This window comes from Cloeon dipterum, chromosome 4 (assembly GCF_949628265.1).
Source record: "Cloeon dipterum chromosome 4, ieCloDipt1.1, whole genome shotgun sequence".
Taxonomy (NCBI): domain Eukaryota; kingdom Metazoa; phylum Arthropoda; class Insecta; order Ephemeroptera; family Baetidae; genus Cloeon; species Cloeon dipterum.
Genome location: NC_088789.1, coordinates 17,875,366 through 17,903,102, shown reverse-complemented (window position 1 = coordinate 17,903,102; position 27,737 = coordinate 17,875,366). Strand labels below are relative to the sequence as shown.

General features: G+C 37.2%; 1 protein-coding gene across 5 annotated transcripts; it reads right to left on the bottom strand.

Annotated features, from left to right (window-relative positions):
• LOC135942321 (selection and upkeep of intraepithelial T-cells protein 2-like) lies at window positions 1-24,318 on the bottom strand. Of its 5 annotated transcripts, XM_065488365.1 has the most exons (8): window positions 24,140-24,318; window positions 10,737-11,102; window positions 9,515-9,644; window positions 9,268-9,446; window positions 7,995-8,057; window positions 6,501-6,518; window positions 2,531-2,671; window positions 1-764 (listed from the first exon to the last, which is right to left on the bottom strand). In XM_065488365.1, exons 1-7 carry the CDS (start codon window positions 24,204-24,206, stop codon window positions 2,592-2,594), a joined length of 903 nt encoding a protein of 300 aa, XP_065344437.1. In that variant the 5' UTR covers window positions 24,207-24,318; the 3' UTR covers window positions 1-764; window positions 2,531-2,591. The 5 variants fall into 5 exon arrangements, with proteins under 5 accessions (XP_065344437.1, XP_065344440.1, XP_065344438.1 ...); XM_065488368.1 differs by lacking the exon at window positions 7,995-8,057; XM_065488366.1 differs by lacking the exon at window positions 6,501-6,518 and having other exon boundaries at window positions 24,140-24,317.
• Window positions 24,319-27,737: the final 3,419 nt, after the last annotated feature.

Sequence of the window (27,737 nt, the reverse complement as noted above, 5' to 3'; positions counted from 1 at the left end):
TGTTTCTGTAAAATTTCTTTTTATTGTAACGATTCTCTTATTGATATACAACAATTTTCAATGAAGTTCAGTGTGGTAACTAGAGATATATTTTCCATTTCTTCTTCTCTACGTTTTGCGACATTAATTATTATACACACCGAATCACAAAGGTGAGATTACAAGCATTTTATTTATACATATTAGGCTCGTAACAAAATAACCCTTTCCTTAATTAATCCTTATCCAGAACGGTTAAAATATTGACATTCTCTTTTTTATACATTTACCGAAACGACCTTGATTGAGACTTCCATCATTCGAAATTAAGTACAGTTCGTGAATTAATCGGAATCAGTGCAGCCTTGCGAAACAATTAGGCATTTCTTTCTCGTGTATTGACAGGTCAATAGAAAATTTTCTTATCGATCACGATGGTTACGCAAGAGGCCGCCCGATCGTGATAAAAACGACGTATTTTATCAGTTATATACAGCAATAGGCCAAGAAAGAAAATTAATCGCTCTTGAGTGTGTAACAAGGCCTCCGCGCGAGTGAGGGATGACTAGAGGAAATTGAAAATAAAATTAAAAATACGTACGAAAGTAATTACCACGCCCAAAATGTGGTGCCCTGCGCGCGATCTAGATAGAAACCGCGCTCGTCGTAATTGAATTTTCAATTTGAATAATAATAAATTCCACCGAGCGAGGCGTTTGCCTAATTAGCTTCTCTTAAAGTCGGTCCAGCGGCGATTCATTGGCACTGACACCAGCAGCATTCTTCTGTGAACAACAACCGAAATAGAATTAAAAATTTGATACACTCTCGTGCAGAGAAGAACAGAAATTCAATCCCAAAACCTCAGTTAAAAATAATCCTTTATCTATTCGCAATGACGCACTTTTTGCTCCTGAAAATCAACCGCAGATCTGTCCACAAACGAGTTTTGAAATTCCGAACTGACTACTAAACGACCCATGAAATTCCCAGACCTTGATGAGAGAAAAAAATTTACTTAGAATAAAATGCAGAGCTGGATTAATTAGATCTTTTCTTGCTGTGGCAATGAGACTTTATGACGAATTCTTCTCACCCACTCGAGGTTGAAATATTAGGTTACGTGTGACTGGTCCAATAATCTAGAGAAAATCAGCTTAAATTGCTTCATTGCATAAAATTAAAAGCCTAAGGAACATACTTGAAGACGATAAATTTATTGCAAAATCGTTTTTTTTTAAATTGGTATCCAAAAAATAACTTTAAAAATATGTTTTATTCAGATGATAGTTTGCCTGAGGAATAGTGCCTGCGTTATTATTGGTTTGCTAAATCCCCGCGTCTGAATGGTTTAAAATTTAGAATTTTCACTGCCGTAATTTCTTGAAAAATGTTTTGTTTTGGGAAAACTGCGTGCAAAAATATAATGGCTTGTAGTAGTTTTATTTTTTCTAAGACAGTTTTCATAAAATCAAGATTTAATATAATTTAATCAACTCTTAAAAATGCATTGAACCCTTTTTATATTCAGGAAATCTCTTTATAACAATTACAACCAGCAAGTGAAAAAATGTCGTTCCTTTAAATCGTGACTTTGCAATCGGAAGCAGGAATAGTACGTATAATTCTTGATTCTGAACCGACACTGACATGTTTTGGCGCAAGGTGCAGTTGGATCCGGTTTCACTTCTCGGCTGAAAAATCGCATCTAGATTATTGGAACAATTGCGTCACGCGCGCGGCCGAGAACAATGCCGGCGTCGTGTACAGAGAGGGAAATTAAAATTTCGGGCTACACAGCAGCCAGGACGCAATGACTTGGTGAATTATATAAGAATTAACAGCCAGAGGAGGTAAACTTTTTTGCACGCTCTCCTGTCATTACTTGCAGCTGCAAACGTTTGAAAAGCCAACTTTGCCAGCAAATTATTAACATGTAATCGGTAGTAGTTGCAAATGTGGAACACGAGCAGCCATGAATGTCTCCCTTTCTCACTTTCGATTTGCAGGATGACAAAATTGGCAAGAGGTCAAGCAAACTTGAAGAATTTTTACCACAAATCAGTCTTTACTACGTTTTAAAATTTTGCTACAAAAAAATATAAAAATATACATGCAGGTTTATCTTGAAAATATTGTCAACGCCAAATCCCTGGTTTTAACCATCCGAATTGCAAAATCTGCACACCATTGGACTTGACTTTGACCTCCCCTGACCAGCTGGAGAGTTTAGGGGTGCTTACCCCAACCCATTTTAAACACCCTGCTACCAATTGAACAGCAAAATTGTTTTATGTATTAATTTTTGACGAAGCTTTTTAATTCTTCTGATTTTGTTTACAGATTATTGAAGTTTTTCATTATTCTCTCTGCTCTTAGGTCCAGAAATCGGGCAAAATTATTTAATTAAAAAAATCAATCAAATTCCAGTCCAATAATGTCCAGTATTTTAATCGAGAAAGTAAAAAAAACATTATTAAAAAATATAAAGTTTATTTAAAAACATAAAAATGTTTATATCTGTTTTTTACTCTTTGCCTTGGTAACTCACCTCTTATTGACCAGATCACACGTACACGATGAGTCCTTTCACTCCACGGAGACGGCCGTCCTTAGTGCAGGTGAAGAATGGTGGCCGCCAGCGCAAAAAGACACCAGACGTCAAGGACCACACTCCTGGAGGCTGTGTTTCCTGTAAAAAGCGCAAAAATCTCAATGTCGTCAAAGGTGAGGGGTTTCCAGTCACGCTATTTTCATTTCGAGAAGGCGACCGACCATTGGGGGATTAAGTTTGTTCAATTAATACTGGCGAGTCGATCACGGACAGAAAACCAGTCCTGCTGCTTGCGTTAGACAAGAAAAAGCAGCTGAATGTATGATTAAAAAACGCACGTTGCAAGAAAAAGAAAAGTGTCACATAATTTTTGCAACCAACAGGAGCTGCTTTTGATTGAGATTGTGTTTTGCAAGTGCCGAGCCAAGCCAAGTTGTTATTTCGTCGCTGCAGGCGAACAAAAACGCCGGGTGACGGAGAGCCGCTGCTCTAAAATCCACGAGGGCAGAGGGAATTCCAGTTTTGTAATTTTTATGTAGGTAGAAAAATCTGGAAAAGTTCTCTTAATATATTATTTATCTTCTTTGTTTCCATTTTTTATATTTTTGTCCAAAATTTGACCCATCATGAATAATGTGTGGAAATATTTTTATAAATCTTTTTCATGCACAGATTAAAACAAAAACCAGTTACAAGACTTCTAGCAATTTCAATGCACATTTAAATATAAAATTCAGCCGAACATGTGTTGTTTGAGCGATTGCGTTGATCGTAAAAGCATTTAGAAATCGGTGTCGGAGGCGGCGGATAATCCGCAAGGTGTCCCGGGGCGGCGAGAAATCGCGAGATGGAAGCGAGTGCGCGCGCGTAAAACGTCAAAGAGCGTTGATTATCTTTAATATTCCATTAAATTATGTGTTGCTTCGGTTACACCCATTTTTTGCATGCCCAACTCGCCAGCGGCTACGATTCGCAGCACGCGCTGCCTGCCTTCATTATAAAATGAAAATAAAAATATCCGGGCACCACTGCATGTTCTTCGCGCCGGGAACGCTGTGTTCTTCCGCGCCCAGCAATATACGAACGGCGTAAAGGCAACAGCAGTGTAAAAATTAAATCGATTCTTTTCCATGGTATTATTAAATAAAGGAGGATTTGTTTGAGACTTTGGAATTTTCCCGTGCGAACATTTTCCGATTTCGTTAAGGCAATGTCTTTCGGGGATATTTATTAGAACAATTTCTGGTCGAATTGATTCGGGAGAAATAAATTTACCAATTGTGAGTCAACCTTTTATCCAATCTAGCTACAAACACAATCATTTTCGTTCTAAAAGATGTGATCCCCTTATTTAAAAATTCAAACTAAATAAACATAAATATTTCACAATGCCTATTAAGATTAAAACGATAATTCCATTGTGCTGGCAGTGAGAAAGATAATTACTAGTATCGTGTGTCAACACCATAAAAGCAATTGTGAGCGGGTGCGAATGCGAATCATCTCTTTATGTAACAAATCTCCTCCCAGCTGAACGCACGATCTTTTGTTTCGAAAAGACGCCTTTCAAAATTTGCATTCGAGGCGGCGCTGTGATTTATTTATCGCATTCAATTTGCGCTCTTTTATTGTGTTGATCGGGCGAGTAAAATATGCTTAATAAACTCGAGCTCACGATTTGCCGCTATTTCATAATTCCTTGAACCCGGGCAAAACAAATCATTGTCCGCGCGGCACCTTAACCTTGCGGGTCAGTTTCGCTTTTAATCGGTTACGTCACGCCGCGAGCGCATTTATTATCAAGCTTTTCACAGCCACACATTAAATCATAGCCATTCTTCGCGAGCTGTGAAAAAGCAGGTCACATATGTCGATACGATTTGTAATTTGTTGGGAATTCACTCAGGATTGAGATATGAAAGAAGAAAAATCAGGAAATAATAAGAGGGAAAATTGGATTTTAATTTGTAAATTTAAATTGAAGAGATAGAATTTTAAGTCATAGTGTTTGTCAACTAAATAAGCTCCAAATGTTTCAGAACAATGTAATTCGCTATATCTACAATGTTCAACGTGAGAAGGAGCTTTCTGTTCTTTTTTTTTTAAAAAAAGTATTGAATGTGGTAGTTTGAAGAAATTTAGCATTTGTTAGCGCAGACACAGAAAATTTTGCAAAAAAACGGTTTTATTTTATTTGCTTCGTAACTTCATTTCATGATGTTAATTTGTTTCTCTGTACGAGAGCGCACAGAGTAATACTCCTGGCTGCTTTTGTAAGTGTGGAAGTGCCTGAAAAGCTCAGTGTTACCGCCCGTAGAACCAAAATCCAAATCTGTGTCGGAATGAAAACTTCCTAAGAGTTCAGGAGACAGTTCGTCAAGAGTTTTTAAGCCAATTTATTAATCTCGTTTAAATGTTGAAGCTTATTAATTGATTATTTTTGTTATTATATAAATTAAGAAAACCATTACATTTTAATTTAACTTTTTACACCGTGATATAATATTTATGAAATTAGCTATTAATATACATATTTAGTTAAACAATTAAAAATGTATGACTAAAAATTGCTATTTGTTGTAAAATATAAAACATTACTAAAAAGGGTGAAATGGATATTTCCTGAAGAATTTTTGTTGCCAATTTGCGTCGACAAAGTGCACCCTTATTTCGTTAAGGTGATGAAAGTTAAATTTAGTCCCTTCACAATGGGGAGAAGCAGAGTAGCGAAGGCTCGTTGGCTCTCGAGTCTCAACGCGCCGTCGTTAGTGATTTAAAACTTCATTTGGCGCAAAAATTGATTCACGCGCATAACGTGATGAGAGGAGCAACGCGCTCTTGGGGCAGGAAGGAAGCCGGCAAGAGCAGCCGACGTTCACTCTCCGCCCTCTGACGTCACATCCCTCGCCTGATTGATTACGCCTCGAAACAAAACTTGAATATGCAGAAAGTAGCGCCCGCGGGGTGCAGAGTTTCATTTCGACTCTCCGCGAAAGAGTTGAAAACTTAAAGAGGATTTCTGGTTGGTAAAAATGTCTAATTTTACCGCAAAAATATTTTCTTAGATAATTTAAGATTTTAATGAGTTGATTTGTCATAACTTTTAAAACTTTCCTTACTCAGAAATATTCTATGGGATTATTTCATATGCCGATTTTTTAAGGAGAGTTGACGTAACTGCAATGACTAGTTAAATCAAATATCTAGAGAATGTTTTTTTCTTCCATTTCGGCCTCAAACTTATGTGTTGTATGTTTTATACTAGATTATGTAATATTACTATATGAATGCCTATAACATGTCATTTTGACTAACAAACATTTCATAGTTAAGAAAGTGAGAGAGAACCAAAACTTATAATTTTAGATATTTTTACGCTTATTAACAATTCAACCTACATTTTTGCAAAATTTTTAAATAGCATCCAAATGTATCGCCGAATTTAAATTTCAATAAGTTTGATATTAATAAACAAAATCATTTATTAATTTTAAAAATAAATCACGGTTAAAATATTTTCTTGAAATCTCTGCAATTTTAATTTACCGAAAATGTACTATCGAATTTATTGCGAATTTTGCAGAAGACGAGTTTTAATTAGAGAAATGGTTTAGGAAAGGGGTGGATCATCCCCGCATTAAAGATGACGATCTCGTTTTCGGCGCACCAAAAGGGGTGCTCTCTTATCGATTTCGAGTACCAGCAGCGAGGAATTCGCGGAATTCAGGCCACAGCCGTTTGTTGTTTCTCGTATTTCACTGTCACTGGTTTGCGTTTTAGTACTGTTGGCCCATTTATCTATTGCGATCCGAAACAACAATCTCAACTCGGCGCAAACACGGGATTAAATCGTCGAACTGCCTGAAATGCATTGTGTGCCGCTCGGCCTGTGCGTCGAGCCGGTTGCATACGCGCGCAGGCGTTTGAAGAGTTTATTTGGGAGCAGAGTAATTTCGTTTCCACTTACCCTGTTTAAATATCCAGGCTTTCGGTGCGGAAATAGAGAAACATTGAAAGCAACATTACACATCAATTTCAAAGCTTTAAAAACATATTTTTAGTGGCTCCCTGAATGAAAAATTGACAATTTTTGGAAAACTTTGAGACCTCTGTATCTTATCTCCCGATGATAAAATTTCAAAAATAAATTCCTCTTTCCGAGCCCGATCGAGTCAGCACCAAATTTAATGTCACATGTCAAGGTTAAAGGTCACTGATGTAGATTATAGTTTGTAGCGTCAAGTTTGGAAATGAGCTCAGGATTTTGGAATTTTTAAAATGTGCTTAAAAGTCATATAAGTTGTGCGAAATTGTGTTAAAATTTCAGAGTGGACATCTATTTTGCTTTCGACAAATATCATGCCCATCGATTTGTGACGGCGATTTTAAGATTTGTGTTAAAATTTCAGTGAACTTTGCGATCTGTTAACTATGACCTTGTCTTTAGTTGCCGATTTGTTGCCTATTTAATTAGCGCTCATATGGCTTTAGGTTTGGCTGGTTAACTTATCTGGAATTTAATATAATGCTGTTTTTCCTGAAGATTTTGAAAAAAAATACCTTCTATCTAAAGGTTACGGGCCACTTAGAAACCAAATTTAACAGTAGTGACCTTTGACCTTGATCAAGGACGTCAAATTTTATGTTAGTTCTGCGAGAGGAATCCAGAGCACACCTTATTTTATAAATTGCACCACAGTGAGTTGAGATATTGAGGTCTCAAAGTTTTCCAATTATGTTCCATAAACCCGTAACATGTATTATTATTTTGTCGAAAACTATATTTATGACGCAATCTACCAGTAAAGACTAATTTCTGGCGCTATTATTTTAGCGAATGCTTTCCTCCAAATCGTGAAATTTCGTAAAAAAGCAAATTATTTATTTCTATTTATCAAGTATTATTAATTTTTACTCATAAATAAATTTCATTGACTTTCTTATAAGTGTTGTTGAGATTCAAAAAGAAAATGAAAAAGTCTAAGAGTGGTTGCCTTTCATTAAAAGTCTGCTACAATGTATTGTCAACGCGATCTTGATAATCTCAAGTCAAATTCCAAGATGGCAACGAGCGTAAGTGCACCTTCAGGGAGCCGTTAATGACTTCTTGGGCGTATAAATTGACTGCTCGTCTGCAAAAGCGTTAAATTATGCTACCAGTTTGGTAATCCAGTTTAAGCCGCTCTTAAGTCGTCGGCGCAATATTTTACGTTTTACGATGCTTGCTACTGTGCAGCACACACACACACTCGCATTCTCAAAGACGCATTATCAGCAGGGTGCTACCACACGGAGGAATAATAATGACAACAACAACACACACCACTTAACCATGCATGGGCGTTTTCGCGAGAGCGCGCGTTTCATTAACACAAACGGTTTCCAAACGAAACGATTACATATATTTAATCAGGTTAAGAAGATGCGGAATTAATTAATTAAATAAAAGTGATGGGCCTACCTGGAATTTCTTCCGACACTTCTTTTACTTCGGCAGAAGTAATGCGTGGGCCGGTGTATCCATCTGGAAATGCGTCAAGTGACCCATAAAATCATGCAGAATAAGCAACTGAGTGGGTTAATATGAAATATGTCTTATCATTTAGGAATGAGGACTCAAAAATTTGGGGGAAATGAAGAAAAAAACTATCACTAAAATTTGAAAAATAGTTTAAAAATGACCGTCAATATGTAGTCCCATGAATTGAATTTATTTTTTCTCATAAAACTATCCTCATATCCACTATTCAAAATTAACGCCGAGATCCCCCTGATAAGTTCTTTTCAAGCCGGATTTGATCATGCGGGTGGAAGCTAACCAGATTAATAGGGATGCGCACACAAACATCCCTTTTAACCACGCACGCACACACGAAAAACACAAAAAGGCTTTGTTTGTACACGTATAAAATATACACCCAGGCTGTACAAAAGACAAACACACAGTTAGTTACCTGTTGACAATGGCAAGTGGTTGGCATTTTGTCCGTTGACACAAAATTCGGCCGATCTCTCAAAGGCTAAATTGATTACACGTGCCGGGGGCGGTAGTAATATGCGAGAGAGTGGGTCAGTGTGTGTCTTTGTAGAGGCACAATTGGTGATTTATGGGCATTGCAATGCGCCTCTATTATTTATGGTCGAGGCGCCAGTGTAATTATGTCGCATTCCCTCCCGGTGCAGGGATTATAATTAATGTATGGCTCGCCAGTGTTGACATGCACGCTTGCAGATCATCGACATTCAGTGCGTTATTGGAGGATAAAGGTGGGGCCAAAACCGCATTGCAAAACATGTCTTTAAAACCAAAGGGGAAATAAAAATATTATCATATAGGAATTTAAAATGGCGCTTGAACGAATGAAAAAAAATTAAATATCATAATGTGCCAAAATATTTTATGCTCAGATTCAGTCACTAAATAAACGTTAAAAATAAAAGTGACGTCATCACCAAAAATACTTGGATCGCTACAAAACAAAATGAATTTTTTTTAAAGAAAAGCGTAGTGGCTTTCTTACAATTCCAATGAATTCCTGATTAAATGATCTGAAAATATTATCAATCAAATTTTATCTGCCATTTTCTATTGATAAAAATAAATAAATTATTTTTTAATAATTTAATATGATTCAACGCAGTTTGAAAACCCTTTCCTAACACCTGTGATTTGTTAGTTCCAATGCCATATATTTTTATTTACATGTTTTTACATACAATTTATATTAATTTACCTGGATAGTATATAACTCTCTTCTTTCTCTTGTAATCAGTGTCTTTGATTCCGAGCTCGCACTCGATGATTGTTGGCGTATTCTGCAGGTCGCGGTCAGCGATCAGCTTCTTGGCCGAAATGTCAAAGACGCCCTCGCCCGATAGCATGGTCTTCACGTTGACGTCCTCGATCTCAGTCCTGCGCGTCGGGGCGGAGTTTTTTTTTCTTATAAGTCATTAATCGTCAAGATGAAAAATGGCACTCACGTGTCGGTTTCCGAGCCCTGAAAGAGTTTAAGCGTCGGCTCAGGGAAGACTCCTCGCGCTTCGCACTCGATAAGCACTGACTTCTCGTCAACACTTTTGCTCTCTGTCAGCGTTATGCTCTTCTCGGGCACTGCCGAAAATAAATCATGATAGATTAGATCTATACAGCCCCATAAACACTCCCTCGAATTTAAAATTAGGTTGAAAAATTCATAAGAATCCTCTGTTGGAATATTGAATTTCAAATGATGGGACCTGTCAAAGCCACTTGATAGCATGAAAAGAGGGCCAAATTCATTTTGAGCGTCCTAAATCCGGGCTGATTCAATTGGACCGCCATGACGTTAAATCAATAGTCAATAGCTGTTCCTTTAGAAAATTCACCTTACCTCAACCATCTGCACTTATGAAAATAATAACCCAGTGAAAACATGAAAATAGTTCTGCTGAACTATAACTAAGATTTACTAATTTAAAACTAAAATTAAATATTCATTAGCGACTTTTTCGATTTTGATCACAGTTGTGGTGGCATGCTGGCATTCCTTTAAATTCGGAAAATTAAAACAGCATTAAAAAATAGCATCCGGCATAACATATTCATCTTTCAATTCCTTGAAAAAATATTTAAAGCGAATTTTGGAACAAATTCTACTTCTTTATAAGCAGGAAATCGATAATTTAGGACTGAAAAAGATTTAAGCTAAAATTCTCAGCACAACGTTATATTTTATGATTTTTCCGCGCTTTGCATCAGATACCACAGCTTTTTTCCGCAGAGAATTAACACCGCCTTTTTTTAAATTCACGCTAGCTACACCCTCTTCCATTGGCCACTGTTCTAATTTAGAAGACAATGTTTTTAGATTTAAAATATTGCAAAATAAAAAAATCAATCTTTTTTCAGCGGGTTACAAGTGGAAATCGATAATAGCTCGTTTGGCAAATGGCAATAAGAAAAATCAATAAATTGTTGAACGTTTAGAAACCGATTACTAAATCATTCTCCTCATAACTAACTCTTACACGAAAACAATTTCGATACAACAGCGATTTAAAGCAGAAAATCGATCAATTTTGTATATACTATATTTCCCAGTTTTTATTTCAATTTTTAAAGTTAACTTTTCCTCTTCCTGATTTCGAATTTTCCTAAAGGAATTGGAAAAATATTGTGATTTTTGCTATTCAAAATTAAATTAAATTATAGGTAAATGCTTACCAAAAACAACAAGAGATTTTCTCATGGAGCGCTCCTCATTGAAGGTGGATACCGTGCAGGTGTACTCGCCGGACAGTTCGGTGGTGGGTCTGATAATGTGTAGGGCGCGGTGTTTCTTGGCCTCATGGTCGGACACCGTCCACGTGAGGTCGAGCTTTCCCTTGAGCACTCCGAGGTCCTGCGGCTTCTTGGACGGAATCCACTGGTACACGGGCGACGGCTCGTTGTTGAAGAACCACTTGACCACAAGTCCGTCCGCACTCTCACTGTCACTCAGTTTGTAATCGCAGTCCAGCACCACCGATGCCTCCGATCCGTTCTGGATCATCTGTGGACCCCGCAGCTCGCTTATCTCCAATGACCATCCTGCGGAAAATAAACAATTTCATGGATATATCAAATATTTATTTGAGATATTTTACTAATTGTTTTTAATCATTCATAAAACTTAAACGGAGAGGTTCTGAATTTACATATAATTTAAAAAAACGAAACTTTAATTGACTCTTGACTCTAAATAATGGAACAAATAAAAATCACTAAATGTTAGTAAGCCAGAAAAGATTGACATTTAACTAATAATCAAATTATTTCCTATTGATGAATATTTAGATTAATTTGATAAAGTTATAAGAGCCTTTGAAGCCACTGGTTTAATCGAAACCTGCTCACTCACTGGGATCCAATAAGGTTCTCGCCTGATTAGAATTTAATTGCGAAACTTGCGAGTGGAGAATGCAAATCCCGTGGAGCAGACAAAGAAGGCACAGTATATGCAAATTGTCCAATAAAAGAGACGCGACAATATGCGCTCGGCTAAAGTCTTGCGCAAGATTTTCGCTCCAATTTGCATCAAAGGTGTGTGTTTTCTTTTCATCTCGCCTCCGCGAATCAAGATTGAATAAATATCAGGCTGCAATTACAGCGCAGACCTTAATTAGACTTCGGCGCTGTAAAAATAGCCTCCCCCTGGAGGGATCGATTTTTCCCTCATCTTTCCTCTGACCTTTGAGGTGATGTTCTGTTCGGCACTTGTCTTCCGCACGTGTCGCGTCTTTCGCGTGCTTTGAAAGAGAATATACCGCTGCCTCTTTTATCAAAGAGCGCGGATGCTTCATTTAGCGCTCCACTTAAAACTTTGCTGGCGCGCAATGTGCAAAAAGCAGCACTTTTCCCACTGCTGACATGCTCCCACGTCGCCGATTTATCGACCTTAAAGGAGGATGTTGTGTTTTGATTCCCCATTTCAAATGAATCTCAGAATAGTTTTACATCCCCTATTTTCCCTTGGTGAAAGCATTAGGTTAATAATAAATATAAATCTAGCGGCATTGCCTCTCCTTAAAAATTAAATTAAAAATATACAATTTTTGTGGGAGCTTCCAATTAAACCGTAAAAAACTTAATTAAATCAGCTAAACTAATAAAAATTCTGCAGTTTTGCTTCGAATTCAATGTCTTTACCTAAGTTTCAAACCTAAGACTTTTAAAACCCATGTAATTTGTAAATTAAATTTACCTGCGTGTGCATTTCTTACCTTTTCTCTCCAAAATATAATTCATGATCGATTTTCCCGAGCCAAATATTGAACAGTCTCTGTTTCATTGCTAGTTTTTAAATTTTTATTCAAAAGTGATTTAACTAATCAAATTTTTAGGGCTGCTAATCATAGACGATCGACTGTTTTTTCTGAGCTTCGAATAAATAATAAGCCTTTCGTGTGTGAGAAATCGACTCTATATAGTCAATTAACTAACACAAACAAGAGGCTTACATATATTAATCATTTCTTAAGAGAAAACCATGCTTGTGCTATACAACTTAACAAATTAGACGGTTTTGTCACTTTTGTAAGATCTAATTGTAGATTTTAAACTGTTTTAGGGGGTTGGGGTATGGTTTAAAGTTGTATAATTCGTGCTCATTTCATAACCTTTGAGATTTGAAGCTCAGAAAAAATATCGTCTAAAATTAACAGCCCTAGAAATGACACTAATCACTGCTCTCGTATCTCTAATAAATTTCATTTTGGTTTATATTCGAGTGGCAGTAAATTATTTATCTGCCCGCAGAGATACCCGAGCTTTTCCAAACCCGAGAAAGAATATCTCGATCCACATGCATCCACATGATTTCCGTGCTGCGGGGGCTAAGAGTAAATTTTACATGAGGGATGGCATGTTTAGTCTTGAAAGTGCTCTTTTATAGCCTCGTAAATAAAATATGTAAAAAGCAGGGCAGAAATGTCTCACAAAAGGCTTTTAGGACGACACCGAAAATTGAGTAACGTCGACTCGCTATATTGGATTTACGAACGGAAATGAAACGCTCATGCGTGGACAAATTCCATCAAAGTTTATGGCAAATCTCGCTTGCTCCAAATTATTTCCAAGCACGGAATTTATTTGAACAGCGCATTTTCGTGCGTCCCAAATACTCGACGAGCCGATAAATTACGCCTAGACAGCTCAAAATTTTCCCATGGACGTCGAGAAGTCGCGTGACCCGCTGTCTAAACAATGCTATAACAACAATTCATTAGCCGCTGCACACAAGGGAACACAGAAATATGGAAACACGACCTCTCCGTGACGATGCCCACAAACAAAGAACGCAAATATTCTTGTCTGCGCTAAAAAAATACGTAAAGCTCCTGTTCCGCATTGGATTTCAAGCGATTTCCCACCGATTTCGGAGCTTACACCAGGTGTTGATTTCAAAGTTGCTACAATTCAACATATTGTTCAAAGCCAAGAAAATAGCTACAAGTACAAAATTGCGGTAAGCTACTTTCAAAAAACATATTTTAGAGTTCAATTGAAAATCGCTTTTAGCTATTATTAAAAATAAATGGAATTATTTCTGTAAAAAAATACCTCTAACCATTTCAATTCAGTAAGAATCAATTAAACTGTCAATCCTTTTAAATAGTAAAAACTTATGTGATACGGGAATATTTTTAAGTTTGTATATAATTTAAATATGTTATATTTTAAATTTGAAATAATATATGGGGTGGTAGTTTAGAGGGTGCTTATAGGATAATTTTAAATATTTTAAGCCCTAAGTTCATTTTTCCTAATAAACTGCAGCAAGAGGATTTAATTGGGTGGGGTAAGCACCCCTTTAAGCCTTCAGCTTGTCAGAGGAGGTCGAAACGAGTCTAATTCTGCGCAGTTTTTTCAACTATGAAGGTTGAAGCCCCGAGATTTGGAGTTTAAAACACCGGCAAAGATATGTCCGTAATCACAAACAAAATTTAACCCCAACTAAATTAACCGTTTATTTTACCTTCACCGCTAGGACATCCAATTTGGTGTTGTTTATCTTCTAACTTAAAATTTCTGCATTTTGGAAATTTCAGAAAGCGTTCGTGCATCCGCTTTTATCTTCAGGGTCTCATATGCCCTTAAAATCTTGTTTTTACTCCCAATTTGTAAGAAGGAACACATGAAATTCGATCTGGAGGCTCGGCAGTCACGACGCTAGAAATGCAAACAGGTCGAACAAACTGGCGAGCGCGGCTGATGTCGATCGTGTTATGCAAACATTTTTGCCTAGCGGTGAAGGAGGTTGCATAAAGAGCGACTTTCGCAGGGGCAAAATGAAAGAAGCCCGGCTCTGCTCTCCTCGACTTGCTTTCAAATAATGATGATGGATAATGCGGCCTGCTCTCTCTTTCTCTCGCGTCTCTTTCTCGGCTAAAAATAAAATCCTGATTGGACTCTGTTTATTTTAGCCAACTTGTCTTTTTTGCACGAGAGCGAAAAGTCTGGCGAATTTTTCATGTCACGCATTTATCTGATAAAGCCAGGCTAAATAAACTCACGGACGAGACCTCTCTGTTGCTTGGGTTTTTTTATCAAAAGAAATCTCTCCAGATATAGCGCTGGAAAGATTTTTTTATAACAGAGGAAAAATAGTATTTTTTATGAATATTTTGTTTCTTTTCACTTGGATTTATTTAAAATGGCATAAAATTTGGTTTTTGATTCTTTTTTTAATTTTATTTAGTATCATACTTCTATTTAAAAAATTAACTAATTTTTTGTTTTAATGATTTCGACACATTAATTAAATTTTTAAATATGCTCTCGCAACTTCTACAAACGTACAAACATGCAATTTAAGAGTTACTCCCAATGCTGCCAATATGCGTATGATCAACAAACTATTAATTAAATCTGAATAGAAAAGGCATGATTGTACAATGCCACTGCTTGCTGTTGCACACCCTTTCGAAAAAAGACTTCTGGGAATCACCCACTCACTGGCTGCGTGGCGGCGAGTACGGAATTAGTTGAGCCAGGTTGTGCAAGCTGTTCTAACTCTCAAGCAGCTCATAATCTGAATCAGCGCCAGCCCTCACTCAGACGCATATATTTTCTTTCCGGCGAAATAGAGAACAGTCGAGGAGATTGGACTCTCGAGACGGCGAAATTTAGCTCTCTCTCTCTAGTGGATGCAAAACTGCTTTCGGTGGTGACTCGCTCGCGAGAGCCAACCTTGGCTTCCGTCCAGTGCGCTCGAGAAATAAAGGAATCGCGACTAAATTTAACACGTGATGACGATGTTAATGAAGCCAGTTCGAGTGTGCCGCCGCGGCCGGAAAGGGTAATGCCGCGCGCGATAACTTCTTGTTCCAAGTGCTTTCAGGCGCCCCCATCACGCACACACACATCTCGAAACGGCCTTTATACAGATTACAACCACGCAGCTGCTCCGCTTCTGGACCAGATGCAGCTGATTTTGGCAGCCAATGAAACGAATGTTGCGCAATTTTCTACATTTTAAAGATCGTGACCCATAAAATGGACTCAAATTTATTTAAAAAGAGAAAATGGGGCTGTCTGGCTTTTATGACAGCCTCCTATACGAGTCTACCCTACCAAGAGTTCATTTTGCAATGATTTTACTGTTAGTTAATGAAACCATTACTAAATATTAAAAGGTTAAGTCAAATATTTCCAAAATTGTTTTAAAAACTTGGAAAACCCAAAAAACACAATTTTTTCTATTAAAAAAATAAGGCACTGCGCCATTCCAGATTTCGACTCATCCAACCAAATTTTGCGCGCTCTAAAAAATGGCAAAATCAAATCTGACAAACGTCAATTTACTCATTTCCAAAATCAAGTTTCATTTTTAAAATTCGATTGTAGTGACCTTGCGATCTTAGAGTTATGATGTCAACAAAAAAGGTGTTTGAATTTTGAATTGACGAGACGAGTTCAACGGAGACTATTTTTTTACGACCAATGACTGCTTGAATAAAAAGATTCATCATGCTCAAAATTCTGAAAAATTCTGCAAAACCTGCAATAAGGGAAATTTCAGAGCATTTTATGGTTAAATAGGGCCATACAAGGTATGGCACACGAAAAATCTTATCTAAAATCGGACCCCGCTGGACTATTCTTCTACACTTTGGCTTAAAGCCTGAATGATTCACGAAAATTGAATAAAAACTTAATTTAAAATCCCATTTATAAATATGCATATAAAGTTGATAATTTTTCAAAACTATGTACATTACTAAAATTGCAGAGTTAAAAAATCTAACAAGCATCTTTCATCTTTTCATAGGCTAGAAAAATTCATTTTAGTCACCGAAAAAGCTTATATAGCATCCAAAAATATAATTTATAATGATACGCATAAAAATATGTCAATATCAAAAGCCTTCCATTTTTATTTTATGGACCACACATTATTGAAAAATTAAATGTTTTTTAAAATTATTCCGGTATTTTTAACTTTGCACTTATTACATTTTTGCAGGAAAAAAGAAATAGAATCACAGCAACATTAATTTGCAAGCGTAGTGGTAATTACACACCATTCCAATTTAGAACGGAGATGCACCGCCTCACAAGCGAATCTGTGAAGCCTGAAAGAATCGCCCGCTAATCGCACACTCACTCGGCAGGTAGGATATTTAATGCGTTCGCACTCGGGCGAGCTTGAAATTACTGCCGAGAATAAATTCAGCAGGTGAATGTAAGCCTTTTGAGCGGTCAAACACCCCTTTGGCGCGCAACTCGGATGATAAATAATGGCTGTCAATGGTGTGTGATAACAATAAAAGTTGCCGAATCCATTTTTCACGTTCGCTCTCTTTTCTTTGACACCCTGAAAGACGTCAGAGTTTTGTTCCTTTCTGCAAGGCGATGAAGTATAAATGAGCAGCTGCGCCCGCGGAAAAGTTGCGTTTTGTACAAACTATTCGGCACAGCCAACGGAATTTAATAATTCAACAGCTGGGGACGCATCGAGGCGTGACCCTGACTTCCGATCTGAACGCTCGCTATGTGTGTATGTATTTTTATTTTAAATTACGCTCAACGAGTGAAGGGTGGAAAAGTTTTGGACACGACCAAGAGACGCAGGTGCCTCGTGGCTTTTTAATACGAACTTTTTCAATGTGCAAGATTTGCAGGAAAATATTAGGTTATTTTTTTTAATTTAAAGAGAGCGAATTTTTTAACAATAAAGTGAATAATTATTACAATTTTTCGACGAAATATTTATTTGTACAGGTTTACGGGCATTTTTGGAAAACTGACAACTCAGAGTATATTATCTCCCCGTGATGCATTATCAAAAATGAAGAACTTTTGATTCCTCTGACCTCTCACCAAGCCCGAATGAACTAACCTAGTTTACGGTCAAAGATCAGTGCTGTTAATTTTGGTTTCTAATAAAAATTTTTTTAGACATCAGAATTGCAAAATCTGCACACCGCTGGACTCGTCTTGGCCTCCCCTGACAAACTTAAGAAATTGAGGCCAATTCTATTTTCCAACAATTAACTCAATTCAATGAGTTCTGAAAATTCCCTCCGTATATATTAAAAGTTTGTCGCTCCATCTCGAGGAAAGGCGTTGGGACCAATTTAGCGTCTCGACTTTTTGTCCTGTCGTCTACGAGGGAAGCGAATTTCAATGCGCCCCTCGTCCATAGTGTCAAAAATAGTCGGGGCGTGTCTCTGTCTCTACCGCCGCACGTGCGAATCGTAATCGCGCAGACGCAATCAAATTTGGCGAGTGACAGACGCATGGCAAAAATTTCTTGCAACCTTTCCTGCCCTCACTCCGCATCTTCGCGTGCATAGCGCGATAATTTATTCGGGCAAGATAGCGTATTTCCTGTCCGCGCCCGTGAGTCAAGCGACGCCGGAATAAACTTCAACTGCCCCGTCATATTTCATGCACATCAAAGGAGGGAATGAATATATTGTGGATTACGTGGTTAACAACGAATTTAGCCAACTGCTTCTTTTCAAGATATTGACTCGAGAGGTTCATTAACATCTAAAGGGAACGCATGTATCACAAGATAAAAAGTTGAAGTGAAATGTCCGGAAGCTGGATTTATGTATTTTTCGTGGGTTAAAATATGAATTAAAAATATTTTACTCTCTTTAACACAAAAACCGATTTAAAAATTGTTATATAATTTGTTAACTACAATTAAATCCAAATTAACAGCATTGTTTAGAGCATTTCCTAAAGTATCATTCAGATTATTATTTCCAGGTGTTATTTTTTATTATTGACGGCAATCGAGAGTGTTGCAGAACAATCACATCCGTTAACAATTGTGCATATAAAATAACAAAAGTATCGAATTCTGAAGTGCCAGCCAACAACTTGAAACGTGATAATTTCATCATATGTCTCATTAATTTCGAGTGGAGCACGTGTGCGTTTGAAACAAAATACCTTTCCGAACATGGGGTGAAGCGCGTGGGCAATTGAATAAAAACTGGTGAGTGGGGAGGAAAGTCCACGCACACATTATTGTTGTTTCCTGCGATATCACAAGACAACGGTGACGTCACGATAATTGAACGGATTCACGGCTAGGTGCACTCACTTTTAACTCGCTGCCGGCGTCTGCTATCGCTAATTAGCCGCGAGGTTAGGTGTCATGCGTTCGTACGTGTACACGAATCTCCAGGCGTTTCTGCGCGCGATTGTTTTTCGCCGGGGGGATTCAAACTGTGGCCGTGCACGCGCCACCGTGCAACAGCATTCCACCTTATTTCAAACTGCAAGTTGAGGCAGCTAAAATCTCGCTATTTTTGATCAAATTTTCACGTTTTTTTAAGGTGAAAAGAGGGAGTTGAAGGGTTGGGTCCCTTGGACTACATTGGTTATCTAGGGGAGGTTGAGACTAGCGTAGCGTAGTTATTTAAAATCTGACCATTGGAAGCTGAGATTTAGGCGTGCAAATGCAAACATTTTTTGAAAACTCGAAAGAGCAGAAATTTGTTAGTTTTTATTTGATTATTTAAAATAATGCAAAACTCTACTCTAGATTCTCATTGAACCTTGAACCTACTAATGTGTTTCACTCTACGAGCTTGAAGAATACAATATATTCATTTTTAAATTAGAGTTTTCATATTTCGAAAATTCAATTTAAGTGATATTGACCTTTGACCTAAAATAAATTTGCCGTTAATTAAGTTTATGGGATTATTATGTAACGTATGTACAGGAATTTTGAGGTTTTCATATTTTTATAGGTCTCAAGACCAACCGTAGAAAAATAAGATGAGCTAAAAATACCAATCAAATAAAATTGTCAACCCTATTAATCAATCCAATAATAAATCTTTCGTATTTTTAATTGGCCAGTCGAAACAGGATTTTGCAAGGTCTGGCCCATACAAATGCTGCCAGACGCAAATATTTAGATCCACTACGGAGGTGCGGGTGTATGCGTGCTCCAATCTGCACTTGTGCGATTTCACCGGCATTCGGGTGCGATATAAAAAGAGGATTAATTCTCGCGTTTCACTCGCTTGGCGGTCGAGCAGCTACTTGGTGCGAACACTAAAAATAGGCGGCCAAGTGGCAAATCGCTAGCTCTTGAGTTTATTCCAGAGGTCAAAAAGCACGCTGGCTTTCAGCATGTTGCTCCTGCGTTACATTTAACCCAAAATTTGAAAGAAAACGTATTTAACTGCGCAAAAAAATGTTTGACCCTGCTGAGCAGAAGCCGGGTTTTTCTGGGCATTTACGTGTCGGTACACACACCAGATGTAAATTTCGTCGCGTGCGCTATGTCTTTTTACCTTCACAGAAACTCAATTTGCATTTGGCAGAGTTGGTTTTTCGCCAGAGAAGAAGAGCATCTGGCTGTCAGCCGTGAGTGCCGCGAATAAATATGTACATCCAAACAGCCGTCTGTATGCGAATGGAAAAGCACTAGCGATTTTTTCACTTCTCCTCCGCCTTTGCAAAATGGGGATGATGACTTACAGACCAATGTTTTTCAGTGCTCCACATTTCCCATGAATACACTATGTAAAATAAACACTCCTCCGGATTCCAGATTAATATTCAACAAGGTTTTTAAGCTGTTTTACGTTTTTCTCAAATTGACATAGACATAAGTTCACGTAAAGTTCATTCCTAATCAGCATTTTGTAATGTTCCAGACAGATGCTGAATTGATTGTCACCCCTGCAATAGTTGACCAGAACTACTGGAAGTCGGCCTTTTTCACAAACAAACATGTGTTCACACGACACACCTGCCATACGCCTTCTATTAACAAATTTTGTTAATTTGCAACAAGAAATAACTGTGACGAATGGCTTTATTTTCATCAATTGTGTTTAAGCGACCTGATCGCTTTTTCAAGTGCCTTTTCACTCTTTTTTATGTATTATATCTTGTAAGAGGAATAAATAAATAAATTATAATGTGACTGTTGCAATTTACCATTTTCTTTTACTCTGGTAAAAATGCCACGAATATAATGAAACTGTGAGCACGCAATTTACTAATGATTATTAATCATTGTAAATTAACTAATTTAATATTTTTTATTACTTTTATAAACTATTCGTCACTCAAAAAATGAGACACCATTTTTACAGTACAGTGTTTTGAGAAAAAGGACAAAAGTTAATTTAAGCTCGAGATAAACGTACTTAACAATTGCACTAAATTACGATTTTTTGATGATAGCTGTGTCTCAAGAAATCTCACGCAGACGTAATTAAAATTAATTTCTACATTCCTGTCACCAGGCAAAAAGAATGTTCTGTGTTGCCAAATTGCAGATGCTTGAGAAAAAACAGTTTTTTTTAGTTAAATATCACTTCCAATTGGTTTCACTGTTCAAAATGTAGCAATTGCATTATTTAATTATTATCCTATGTATTTTTATTACCTCCAGATTCAAATGATACGCAAAAAATAAATTTTCTTTGTTTTGGTAGCAGCCAAGCGAGTATGGAGTCTTGAGGCTGATCTCGGAGCTTATTCACGAAGGCATGCACGCCTAAAAATCTGGCTGCATCTCAAAGGGGTCGGCTGACCCAACAAAGCCACACATGTCTGGGCGAACGTGCCTTTTTGTCTGTACAGTGTGAGCCACTGATCAAAGAGATCTTTGCCAAAGCAAAATTGGATTTCCTCACGACCCTGTCGGAAAATGTGAGCCTGTGTGTGTTTCAAAAGAAGACATTGCCAGGAAAATTCACTAAAGAAAATCAAAACCAATGAAATTAAAACGTTGAAACCAAATTTTTATTTTTAAAAATCCTCTACTAGATTTCCCAAAAAATGCCTCTTTAAAAATTTACCTACGAGAAAATTTAAAATCGACAAAATAAAGAAAACCTTAAAAGTCGCTATAATTCTGAACACGATTTTACCAGAACACATTTCTGCAGGAAAGTTTTAGAAAAATCACGAACTTGTGCAGAAATTTGAATATGGATATCGCTGAACGAATTCCAAAAATGAAAAATTGGAGCCCGATATGTCATTTAATAATATATAATGGCAGTTAAAATATTTAACTTAAATTACAGGAAGCGTGGATTTATAGAACCAGAAATAAATTATCGTCTTTTCTCAAACAATTTCTCATTAGAAGAACTAATTAAAAAATTTAAAATCTCATGGTATAGAGCAGATTTTCATTCCGGGAGTTTTTACAAACGATCGGAGGAAGAAAAAATGTGCAAACCGCTTCCAGCGCACTTGGCAAATGTGCAGGCGCAAGCCAGAAAATAAACGGACGAGGGGAATATACATATATTGTGGTTTTGAAAAAGCACGGTGTGTGTCGTCGCCGGTGAAAAGGGAATTTGAGATGACGCCAGCCAGTATGAAAAAGCAGCAGCTTGATATAAAAAGCGGCGGGGCGAGGCGAGCCGAGGGAGGAAAGGGGGCGGCATATGAAAACGAGCCAAAGCCGTCGTGTGTTTACTCTCGCAGCTCGCATGGTCAACATGCGAACGAATAAAAGCACGCGCGTCACACCTCGAAACACTCGGAAACGGAAGTGAAATGTGCATTTGCTTAATATTAGGTTCGTGTAACAGATTGCACGACGCTCAGTCGGTTGGCGGACCGGACAGCTGCTGCATTGTGCGTTTTTCGATAGCTTATGAAGAGGAATTAATTAAATTGGAAAGGCTACCTACTTTCCGGTCCTCGCATAATAGAGTAATGTTTCCATTCTGAAAATTGGATTAATTGACGTGCGTTGAGATACATTATGATCTGGTTTAAAAGAAATTTTGATGGAGAGAGTATTCTAGAAACTTTTAATGACATTTGTGGGAAGAAACAAGTTATTTGAAACAAATCATTATATTAAACTTATAGTGTCAAATGATACCTATTTATAGACTTTGACATCTGAAAAAAACGGACTTTCCCAATTTTAGATATGATTTTTTGCAAAAATAAAATTAAATTTGAATGTCTTTAAAACTGCGGCCTCTTTAAATTATTTCAAATGTGAGACAGAATGTTACTCCTGCTTGTGATATGCCTAGAAATGTCCAAATGGTGAAACTTTTACTGTTTGAGATAAAGATGAGGGTCAAACAGTTAAAAAACGGATGCGTTTCAGTTCAGGTGAATTTTGAGAAAATAAAAATTGAACGATTATTGTTTAATTTGTCCCCTCTGAACATGCTGGGGGTCACTTCTGAGGTCAGAAAAGACAATCAGAACAGAACTGGTGATAAATCGAACCCTGGCGTTTGAGTAGCCCTGAAGTGATCGATATTATTAATTTCCATTAGTAACCAGTTTAACGACACTTGACAGACTTTTCATTGGTTCAATCTGCAATATATATGCACTCTGTTTGAATGGTCAAGACGAGATCAATCATAATATGTGCAATTTGAACCCTTCAGAAGAGATCAGGGTGCTCAGGAAACACCCTGATATGCCCAAAATGTCGAAATTTTAGTTCTTTCCCAATATTCAGAGAATACTTAAGGTGAAATATTTATTTTTCATTAAAGATCTACTTCAAAAGATTTGTTTCAGAAAAAAATGCTTATGGCTCAACAGTTGAATTGCGAATTTTTAGTACGTCGTTGTCTGTTTTCCTTCTGCAAACAAGCCGAGGACGAAAAAGACTATTTTCGCGATATTTCCACAGCGCCATAAAGCGGCTGAATAAACAGCATTCGTGAAGAAAGTTATGGGGTCGTTATGGGCGAGCTGTACAGCACCCAAAGGGGTGAGAACAATATGCAGCAGCAAAAAAAGAAGATAACTCACTTCATCAAGTGGAATAATAGAAATTCGGCATCAAGTCCGTGCCAGCAATGGTATTGTGTAACTATTTTGATTCGCTGCATGTGATTTATTCAGGCTAATTGTCACGAGGGGGAAGATTTACTGCCATCTCGCAAAAGAACACACAGTGTAGCACACTCGCTTGCATACCGCTGATGGCAACCAGTTTATTTCTGACTCTCTGGTCTCTCGCTCATTACGATCGTCACTGACGAGAGAAAGACACACACACAGTGATTGCTTCTTAATCAGTTCAGTTTGTCTGCTAGTTGAAGAGGATAATCATCTCGTCAACTTCAATCAATAATCTTAATTGCTATGAAATCTTTTCATTTAAAAAAAATGTTCCAGCAATGAAAACTTCCCAAAAATTTTTGTAGACCAGAAATTTAGTAGCTTCCTTTAATTTTCCAATTAAAAATATCAAAACTCCATCTTTTCTATACGAATTAAAAAATATAATTAGATTAAAAAAGGATCTGACACGGTCAGAAATTCTTTGTGATTTTAGGTTTTTAAGTTTGGAAAATTTTGGGATTCGGTTAAGGAACATAATCAAAACGAAAAAAATGACAGCCTAAAGCTGAATGTTTTCAATAAAAAAATCAAATAAAAGTATAAAATTCATAAATAAATTTGCTGTAGCGTTAAAGCCGATAAATCAGCAGCAAGAGAAAAATTACCGGCTGAGTAAACACATCAAATAAACATCAGCGGGCTGTCAATAATAATATAAAAAAAACAAGAAGCCATCAGTCTGATGGTACAGGTCACGTGACTGGATATCGACAACCTGTCCGCAGGGAGTGTGTTGATCGGGAGAGACTGACCTGCGACGAAAAGGGTGGAGAGGAGCAGCAAGACGCTGGTGGCGCCGCGACCTGCCTGTGGGGCCATTTGCGAGGTCACAATGCAAGGTCGAGGCCGGAACGCACGTTGGAGCGGACGATTCAGCAGCGCACCTGCATGCACCCCGCGCGCCCGCCAACATGTACACTGAACGGGTCGAGCCGCGAGCCGCTTCCCGCCGCCGCCGCCGCAGCTACCGCCACCACGCCGTGGATCGAGAAAGAAAAGCAGCGCGCCTCTCGCACCATAGCCGCTTCCGCCTCACCCTTGCCTCACTTCCTTTCCAATCGCACCTTCATTCGCGACATCCCCCATCTATCGCTTGCTTTTCAGTTGGGTTCTGTTTTTCAGCTATGTTTTACTATTATTATTCGAAGGAAATAAATTTAAATTTTTAAACCTAGAATAAGGTACACAATAATGAATCAAGAAATCACCCCTTTTAGACACTTAGCATAAAAAAAAATTTAAGGACTATGTTATAAGAAGATGCATAAATATAAAGAAATCGAGTTTTAGAATAGAATAGAATATTTATTAAACGCCAACGGCGTACAACTATTTCCAGCATTTATATGAGGCAGCTTTGGTTAAAGTCAAAGGTTTTAAAGGACAATCGAGTTTTAAGATAGCTAAATTCCGTTCATTTGGAAAGTTTAAAAACTTACAAATCGCTTCACGCATCCTCACAAAAATCACTTTATAGTAAAATATAATTTTACAAATCAAAAGTTTAACATTTTTAGCAAGATCTTTGGTTATATTTTCATTTGCAATTTGTAGGTACTCAGACCGGAGAGAATTTTAATGAAACTGATATGGGTGACGGAATGCAGAAAACTACGACGTTTCTCCTCGGATTACCGGGAGCAGAGGAGGAAAGCGTATACGCATCCGTCACGTGTGGCCTGGCCCTAAATTTTAAAGGCGGCAAGACAAAAAGCAAAAAAAAAAAATCGAGGGCAATAAAATGTGCTCAGCAGCGTGGCTTTGAAAACATTAAAAGCCGATTCAATTGTAATTGACTTCTACTGGCGGAAATGATTGCTTTGTTACTGCTGTACGATTGTGCACCGTTGCTATTTTGGTAATTTTGTGTAGCAGAACCAGACGTGGATTTTATTTTCCAGTTATATTTAAGGCGAATATAAAATAATTTAACTATGAGGGTTACCCTGTTTTGAAAAATGTATGATGAATTTTTCTTCTTTTATTGATGCCTTGTGAGTCGAAATACTTGCAAGATAGAGAGCGTCATTCTTACATGCTGCTACCTAAAAATATAAGATCTAAATTATCGCTAGGGATTCATATATACAAATCAAAATCCCTTTTACCAAATAAAATTAAAAAATAATTAAATTTTTTAGTGATTAATTAAATATCAACAAACCATCATCATTGCTAACTTTGTGACAAATTGATCAATTTTACCACTTTTTAACTGCGATAAAAACAATCTCAACTTGTCTGAACCCACAAAATTGAAAATGTGCTGAATTGTGAGATGAATTTGTTCCCTTGTCTGTTGTACACATTTATTGTGTGAAGTAAATAGATGATGAATGTATTGATTATTAAGCCAATAAAATAAAAAATTTGCCTAAAGATGTCACACAAATGGGTGACAAATTAATCGAAGTGTTACATTGAATTCAAGAGAGTGGCTGAGGCGAGCAATGCTGCAGCGCAACAACCGCAGATAGTTTTGCTCGCGCTGCCGTGAAGCAGATTATTTATTCGCACCCCTGACTCTGGCTCACCCTTGACTGCTCGGCGGGTGGGATGCATTAGTGCAGATTAATGCAGACTGCCGCACAAACACACAAACCAACTGCGCTCACCGCACACGTGAAAGCGCCAAAGGTATACAAACTTTGCAGACAGAGCCTGGCTCGCTTTATCGCACCCGCCGGTATTTTAGAACCTGGCAACAATTAAAACTAATCTAATAAGGAAAAATTCATTTATTTTTAATACCATTATATCCTACACCGTTTGAAATTGTATGAATGGAGTTATTCCAAATGTATTCACGCGATTTTTCCAGGAAAAGTTTTGTTGGAAAATTGTGGAAAAAAGGAATTATTCCAAAATTATTAAAATAACTCACCATCTGGATCATCCTGGTGAGAGCAGATTCCACAATTCAAAAATGTATTTAAATGCGACCACTTTTCCAGGAATTCTGGCAGTTAAATAATTCTTTAAATTCAGACTCTTAAAATAGGGATGCGGGGGATGTAGCGAGCAAAAAATATTTATTTGACAGTAAATTGCCATTGTTTATCATTATCCAACACTATTGAAAAAAAAACACCAAACGAATTCGGACTAAAGAAAAAACTCGAAAATTTATACTCGAATCTACAGCTATGATTTTAATCGAATTCTAAGATTTTCATGACATCAAATCGATTTTAATAATACTTTATTCACCGAGGCAACATTGTTCTTGGAATAATGCCTGAGCAAAGAAAGCGATCATTCAGCTGCTTGATGTGGCGCCAGTGAATTAAAAATAGCAGAAGGTGGAGCCGCCCGATGCCAGCGAATGCTTTGAGCTCGAATATAATAATGCGGCTTCTTTGTTGCTCATGAGCACGGCTTTGATATAAACGCTGATCGAAATTCACTGAAGTATTAATTTTTAATATAAAAAACTTGGTCTACTCTTTGTGAGAAATATGAAAAGCTCTCAGCAGCTATAGCGAGAGTAGAAATACTACCCAATTTATTAATTGATTTTTTCAGACTGTTAAATTACATTTCTTGACATTTGATTAAATAGTTTATTTGATTGAAAAGCGTTATTGGGTTCGTTGTTTGGTATCGTGTAAAATAATTTGTGCTATATCTGAAGCACAAAAATAGGAAAATATGTAGAATCACAAAATTAATATGCTATAACATGAATGTATTTGACGAAATGTGAGAATAAACAACAATATAATATAAGGAAAAAACCTAAACTTACTTGTATAGACGAAAGAAACAGGCACATATCAAGATATTTAGGTCGACTTTAAAATGCATTTACCATATTTTACAAAAAGTTTAACTATAGCCAAAATTGATATTTTACAGCTATGTGCACGAAAATTTAAAATTTAAAATGTGAATAAAAGTTCAAATACGAATTTGAAATTTTGGCCTTTGACTTTCAAGAAATTCCCCAACTGATACTGACACGTCATTAATTTGTTCTATTACTCCCGAACATTATTTAGGTTCAAGGGAGATATTGTTAACATTTGGTCATCCATGCTTATACCAGGAAATTTTACGAATTTTACCAGTTGAAATTCTGGCTTGCATTCATTTCATATCAAGCTCAAAATTACCTAACGAGAAACAAATGCCATTAGCTAATAAGCTGACACAAACCTTTCCTGCACCAACTGCAGTTGCATCCTCGTTTCTGCTGCAATATGTGCTACTCCAAGGCGATCAGGTAATTTTTCTTTTTATTTCTTGTTTATTCTTGCTCTATATTCATATCATTTTCCCTGCTAATCTAATTTTTAATCACTATTTTTCTGCAAAGTATACAACAAGCAGAACTTGGAGCAAACAAAT